The sequence below is a fragment of the Charadrius vociferus genome, unplaced genomic scaffold (assembly GCF_000708025.1).
Source record: "Charadrius vociferus isolate BGI_N301 unplaced genomic scaffold, ASM70802v2 scaffold738, whole genome shotgun sequence".
Lineage (NCBI taxonomy): Eukaryota > Metazoa > Chordata > Aves > Charadriiformes > Charadriidae > Charadrius > Charadrius vociferus.
Genome location: NW_009649467.1, coordinates 748221 through 755672, shown reverse-complemented (window position 1 = coordinate 755672; position 7452 = coordinate 748221). Strand labels below are relative to the sequence as shown.

The following is a 7452-nucleotide window of genomic DNA, read 5'->3' as shown; positions in this document are numbered from 1 at the left end:
CAGGAATGGGATGGTGAGTTTGTGAGCACAACACCCAAGAGCCAGGTCTACCACCAGTAGCAGAAACATGAGAGGATCAGAGGGGAAGGGTCACATACATGAGAACGTCATCTGGAGTAGCATCAGTCCGCCCTTGTCTCAAAGCTCCTGTCCTTTTCTCAGTGATAGATGTTCGCTGTTGTTTAGGGGCATTTGTCACCTTTGATGAAAAGGTACTATAGAGACATAGAACATGTACCAATGTTCTTCACAGAGAAGAAACTAAGCAATTGCTTGCTGATCAGTAAATGGCAAGGCAAGCATAGCTCACACCCTCTGACATAGCCAGGAGCCCAGCTGTGGTTTGAGAGTGACTCTGGCTCAAGCGATGAGCCTGATCCTGGTTTTATGGATGCAAGTGGTGTCTATGCTCTCTGCGGAATAGCTGAATTTGGGAGGACTGTTGGGATGCAGTTTAGGTTGTACATGGACCATGAGGTTTCCTGACCTCATTCTCTTCTGCTAACAGTCTCATCCTCAATATGGATCTGCCTTTGCTTTACATTCCCTGAATGTTAAACCAATAGCTGTTGCAATACTTTGACCTGTGCACACCCTGTTTTTTATTATTTTATGGCCAGTTGATATTCATTGAGTTTGCCAAGCTGCATTTGTTTGCGTATATTTTATCATGGCGAGCATTGCTGAGAGGCTTTGGTGTTTGATTCGTGTTTCATTTTTCAGCAAGGCAGTGGATGACTGGGGTGACATGGACCTCAGTATCACTTCCAGAATCTTAGGCAGTTCTGCTTAGATGTAGAAATTTTGATTTGAGTGCTGTAGTTCAGTAATGACCAGAATCCACCGCTCACATGCACAGTGCCAGTATCTATTGATGATGAGATGTCACGTGCAAAGCAAAGGCTTTCTTGAACTTACCCTGATTAATATGCATTTATCTCCATGGACCCTTCCATCTGACTTGAACAAGTCATTTGTCCCTTATAAGGGTTTCATCATCTTTAACTTGTTTTAAAATTTCACGAGTTTCTGGTTTGTGCATTGAGATAGAAATGGGTCTTTTCCCTTGAAAGTATTGTAAAGAAAAGCAGATATTTGGCTTCAGCATGTGACAGCCATTTTATGAACAGGAAACAAATAAAAGATTGGTTAAAATCACATATAGGAACTTCGAGTGGTCAGATGACTATTTTTTTACTAACAAGTGTAGAAGCCTTCCCAGTTAAAGCAGTTGCAAACTTTACACCCTTGTGTTTGGCAAAACAATGACAGCCCATTTTCAGTTTCATCCCCTGCCCTGTCCACCTTGTTCGTGTATAGATGCTTCGATGGGGCTTTAAAAACATCTTTGAGAAAGAAGCAGAGATTATGTATGGTGTTTTCCAGCTTTGGCCCAGATTCCCAGGGTAGTGCAAGACCTCTGAGTCCAGGCCTGTCGGTTAAGGATCTAGAAGTGAATGAAAACAGCCAGGGATTGGATTTGAGATGCAGAGAACAACTTTCTTAGCCATCTGTCTGACTACCCTTTATTGTCATGTATCAGAGGCTGGAAGGGATCCAGTGAGGCTTGACACAGAGTATTACCTGTACATTCAGGATATACATACGGGATATCTAGTACTGTCAAGTCATGATTGTGTGTCATATGTCATATTTAAGGGCTTTCTAGTTAGAGTACTTGTAAGGGTGATTTCTCATCTGTCCATTATCTGGTTGATTACTAATTCTTAGGTAGTTGTCGTCTATAACTGTGTAATAGCACACTCCCATGTACTTCTTGTTGGACATAATACAGGCTTAATAAAAATAGCAACCCATATAAATTGGTTTAAGTCCTTAACAGATGAAGCTGTCTCTTTGGAATTGGTGGGATCATGTTCCTGTTAAACAAAGATACATGAAATGAGCATCTTTGTTACTAATAATAGGAGAGTGCATTGGAAAGCACTCTTTATGGCAGACCTTCACAGGATGAATGATTTAAAATGTCCCCAAATCTCTGGATGAAATACAAAACAATGTCACGTTCTAGGGAGCTCAGTTGCAGTGGCATTTAATAGCTATTGCCTGGAATTTTCTCAGTCACCCTAAGTTGAGTCAGTAAAAGCTGCAGATATGCGTAGATGGGAAACTTCCAGGACTTACCTGAAGAGTTGTCCTTGGCAAGTCATGAAGTGGCATTTTTCCTTCTGAGCCAACACAAAAGCAGTGCCTTGGCATGTTTGCAGAAGGCTGTGATGCTGGATGGACTCTACCTGGGGATGTCTTAGAAAGATAAAAAGTAAAAAGAAAATTAGGTGGAGCTTAACCTTCAGTGTGTGGCAGCTTAAATTTTGCTGAAGGTTGGTGGGATCCCATTTAGCTGCTGCCTCCTGGAAGCAACAGTAAAGTGCTTTAGTTTTTAAAAATTAATGATTGACAATACAGCAGTCCTGCGTCTGAGCAGGCCCTAAGAAACTGATATATCAGTGGAATGCAAAGCTACCTGGGTTTGTTCCATACAGAGCTAATACAGAGCTCTGTTTTGAAGTGTGTTGTGAACGTCACATACCATGACCAGAAAATCCCCCATTAGATTTGCAGCAGGAAATAAGCAAGAAGTCTTTTCATGAGGAAGGGAGCTGGGATTGCAGTGCAGAAGACCTTAAGATTTCTCAAAGCTGAAGACACCATTAAAAGCATGTGTATAAACAGTCCACTAGTAGATAAGTTCGCTGGTTTTATTTGGTTGTTCTTGAGTACCAGTCACTGGCTAATACTGTGTTTATAGGAACCAGGTTAGATCTGCGCTCAGATCCCTGGGCAGACCAGTCTCTTGCTTGACTCCAAATTCTGCTGATTGGGAAAGATGTCACGGAGGTTTTCAAAGCTCCTGGCTTCCAGTGAGACCAACTGTAGGATTGTGAAGCTATAGGTTGGAACAAATTGTGGGAGGGGTCTGCAAACCAGACTACTTTAAAACTAAAGCCAGCATTGGAATGGGAAGCTGTCAGAGATGAGACTGGCCTGTGCAATTGCCCTGATTAATGGGTAAGCATGGAGCATCCTGCACTCTTAGAAATGTGGCGGGCACTGAGGGGGATGTATATACTGGTAGGAGTAGGGAAGATCAAATTGAAGAACTAAAGCAGCAAAGGTTCTTTGTCTTCTGTATGTTATCTACTGGAGCGGATCAACTTACATCAGGAAACTGAAGCTGAATTAATCAAAAGTGTGAAACGAAAGTGCTCGGAACATTTGCTAAAGCTTTTGCAGGGTCTTGGTTGTCTTACACCACTATAGCTCCATGCCCCTAAAAAAACCTAACACTTGCTGAATGTTTATGGGAAATTCCCTTACCAGGCAGCTGAAATGTTTTACCATTTTCATACCTTTTGTTATCTGCCTTTCTGTTCCTCATGTGCCCTGGTCATGAACGTATTACTAACAGGGAACACATATGAGCCCTTTCAGAGTTAAATCTGCTGTGTAAAAGCAGCCAAGGCAGGCGTTTTTGGTAGGAACAGCAACCATAAGCAAAGCATTGGCAAGCACTGTCTTTTCCTGGCTCCTCGGGAGGTTCCTAGTCACTGTGGTGGCTGGGAGGGACTTGTATGAGAAAAGAAAGCAGTCTGTGATTTGGACGTGGCCAGCGTGAGCGTCCGACTTGAGCAGTGCTGCCCCGCATGACAACTGCGAAGTTTCCGCAGTGCAGCATTTTGCTCAGATTGTTTAAGGATGTAATTTATCAGTTACTTTAGTCTTACGAAGTTTATTAAGCATAGAAACTAAACTTTTCAGAAGCAGGGGAAAACTCAACCCCCAGCTTTGTTAGGCTAACAATCGTTTCACGGAATGTAAAATTTAAACTAAGCTCTGGACATGGGAGGGCACTACTCTGCTAATTGCCAAGAAGTTCTGGTCCATTGCAGAGGCAGAATTGGATAAAGCTGGGCAACTGTTTGTGTAAAGACTATTATTCTAAACAGCCTAGAGGAGAGGGACACCAAAAATTATTTCAAACGGATTCCTTTTTCCCCTCAAACATGGTTGTGTTTACTGGTGTTCCAGCTTGACTCTTGAGTCAGCTCACAGTTAATGAGACTTCAGCTCTAAGGTTACCACTCTCCTTTTAAAAAGGGAGAACATGTTTCTTAGTCACATCGGGATGTTTAAACGGGGGACTTGCAGTAGTCCTCTTGCTGACTAATCCTTTGCTGTCGTTTATAGCTTCTGCACAGCATCACTGTACTTAGCCAAAGCACCAGGTCCTGGCCCACAGCCTTGCAAACCAGCCAGGCTGTGCTTGCCAGAGAGCCAGAGCGCAGACCCCAGATTGGCTTTGTGTCTCTTTATTCCCCTAGTCTGTGAGGCTGCCAGAGACACGATTTAAAATACAGCCATTTGCAGCAGTCCTCAGGGGATCTGTGATTTTGGGGAGCTACCAGAAGGCAAGGGCTGTCTAGCCGTGCCTCTGTCCTTTGCCTGTTCCGAGGTCTGGTGGAATAGGTGTGTGAGGCTGGACCAGAGGTAGCTTCCCATCCAGGCATTCCTCCACAGCAGGGTACTTGGTCCAGCTCTTTTTTGACCTTTCAGGTTGCAGAAGGAGCATCCATTCATATTCTCAGGAGGTGATGTTCTTTATCGCTGATTAGCACTCCAGTTCTTCAACACCTTTAGTAATAATAATAGGTAAAAGTGTGGGTAGCCTGGGGAAAAGACAGCATAAGAACTTAAACAAAGTAGGCTTAAAATGAACCTTTCCTCAGATGAGTGTTTGATTTTTATTTAAAAAACTGGTTTATGCAGAATTGATCCTTGAATTGCAGTCTCGCTCTTGTGCCTGTGGTCTTTGGGTTGGTTACAGAAGACAGAAAATAAAATTAGTGAAGGCAGTCCGTCCATTTTGCTTTAAATGATTTTTAAGATAAGATACTCCCATTTTTGGTTTTTTTTTCAAGGATCTATAGGTGCAAACTATGTACAGGTCCTAAAAGTGAGTGTGAGGTGCTGATTTTTTGAAAGGAGAACTGTACAAACAATAAACTTGAAGAAATTGTGACATGATCAAATGATAAGTCTCCAGCAATGCTTTTGGCTTCAGAGAATGAATTCTGCAAAGGAAGGATTTTCCTTTTATATTGAGCGAAAAAGAAACACCTCTTACCCTGTAATATTTAATGATGGTAGCTATCTCTTCTGTTTAGATTAAAATTACAGGCCTCAGATTGCAAGTTGTAATATTTGTTTTCTTCTTGATTGCTGCCTTTAGCTCCTCAACAAATGCCATTGACTTCTCTGTGGGTAACTCTGAAGAAGCCTCCAGGGCTGAATATATTAAAATCCACAGCATTCCACAGAAAACAACAAAATTCTCCCAAATTGCCCCCACAATTTTCCACTGGCCTTCTTTATGAGCTGCAGGCAAAAGAGGGTGATCTGTTGTGCTTGTCCTATTCCTGTTTTTCTTCCTGTTTTAAATATAGCAGAATATAGAAAATAATGAAGTGGTATTCAGAAACAATTCTTTTGCCAGGTCTTCCATCTGTTATTCTGTATAATCCTAATTTCTGTACAAAAAAACAGAACCATGGTATGCAACTCAATATGTTACAAGATGTTTATTTTCATCAGCGCGGTCCAATAAAGTACATAGCTCAAATATTAACATTGGAGTATGTTAAGATTTCATTACTATTTGATCTATATATTTTACTGACATAAATGGATAAAAATAAACAGCTTGTAACATATAGAGTTACGGACTCTGCTTTTGTGGATTTATAGAATTCTGTGGTGGATTTGGGTTTTGCAGCAGATTTATTTTCTCTAATTCAGTTAAAATAACTATGTAATCATTATTTGTGCTGAGTATGGTTTGAGCTTCATTTTCGTAATTCACCGTGGGATTTGTCTGCATAACTTCTGATGGTTAATGACCCTATATTGATTGAGATTCTCTTTTGTGAGGCCATATTGCTTGTGACTTGATAATGAATCAGTCAGATCACTCCATTTTAGAGAGGAAGAAAATAGACGTAGTGTTAACTTAAAAAAAAAAAAAAAAAGACACCCAAAGCTCTGTGCACTCTATATATTCTGTAGGGGCTTTTATAGTGCTTGTAGTACATGCTGTTCTGAAAGTGTCACATATGCATTTGTTGTTGTGAACTCAAACGCTGTAGAATCTGTAAAGATGCAAGATTAAATTTTCCATTGCCATTTTTACAGATAACAGCCCGTCGACAATGGAAACATATTTATGATGAATTAGGTGGTAACCCTGGAAGCACAAGTGCTGCTACATGTACTCGCAGACATTATGAAAGGTAAGATAACAAATCTGAAATGCTTGTTTAATAATGAAAAAATTAATTTGGAGAGCCTTCAAAGCGTTTTATAAAGAATTAGAGAAAGAGAGAGAGAGAGGCTTCTTAAAGATATAGAAAATATTCCCCCAACAGTTTAGTCAGATAATCCATTGTAATTTAAACCAGAGTGTATGTCTCCAGTGACTAAATAAATAAAACAAGCATCTGATTTTTCTTTGTTACATATCTTAATTTTTACAACAGCTTTCCGGTTAAAGAAGCTGAAAAATTGAGCAAAACATACTCAAGGAAAAATAAGAAACGACAGCTAATTGATGCAAACACTTGTCTTCTGTCATTTTTTAGGAATACCAATTAAGCAGTTGTGGTTGTGATCAAAATAATGGGGTGGCCCACAATGCAGGGTGCTGTTAATGTTGTAGGTCATGCAGAGCATTGCATTCCTCTTCTTCATTGCATGCCTGCCCTCCTCCCTGCCTGCAAGCTGCTGCCAAACACTCTTTTTCTGCAGCCATTGTTGCTGGTCAGAACTGTTGATTTCTTATTCTTCCCATGTAGATAATAACTTCCAGGGCTTGTGAAGCCAGCATGCATTGAATAAAATACTGGAGCTGGAATGTTGTTTTGGTTTGGTATGGTTTTTAGAAACAACTCTCTTATTTTCTTTTTTTTCCCTTTTTTTTCTTTTTTTTTTTTTTCTTTTTTTTCCCTCCTTTTTTCTCTTTTTTTTTTTTCCTTTCCCCTTAGAGAAGCAAATGTTAATAAAAGCTCTGCAGTTTCAGGCTCAGATAAGGAAAGTCCAGTCTCTTGTTCCTGGGCATAAACAAGTTACTTTGTTGGGGTCAGGAAGAGATTGTGCTTGCCTGTGCACAAAGCGGCACAGCAGAGCTGTGCTCATTGGGCAGTTTTTCACCTTCTTTTAGTTCCTTATGTGTTGGGTCCTCCAAGGGAGATGCTGCCCTCCTCATGGAGGGGGCGGTTGATTGCCCTCATTTTCAGGAGACATCTGCAACATAAGGATTTGGATGCACAAAGAAGTAGCGTGTAATGCCCCTATAAAAGTTGGAGTTAGAAGCTTTCTAGAGATTGAGCCAAGCAGCAGAGCAAATTGCTGTGCGTGTCAGACAGAGCTTTTCTTTCC

At 40.8% G+C, this 7452-nt stretch overlaps 1 protein-coding gene across 1 annotated transcript in view; it reads left to right on the top strand.

The window, feature by feature from the left end:
• ARID5B (AT rich interactive domain 5B (MRF1-like)) overlaps positions 1-7452 on the top strand; it is a 107459-nt gene that overhangs the window by 81536 nt on the left and 18471 nt on the right. The window contains exon 6 of the mRNA XM_009889803.1: positions 6211-6308. Coding sequence (XP_009888105.1) covers positions 6211-6308 — 98 coding nt within the window. The remainder of the gene's footprint in view (positions 1-6210; positions 6309-7452) is intronic.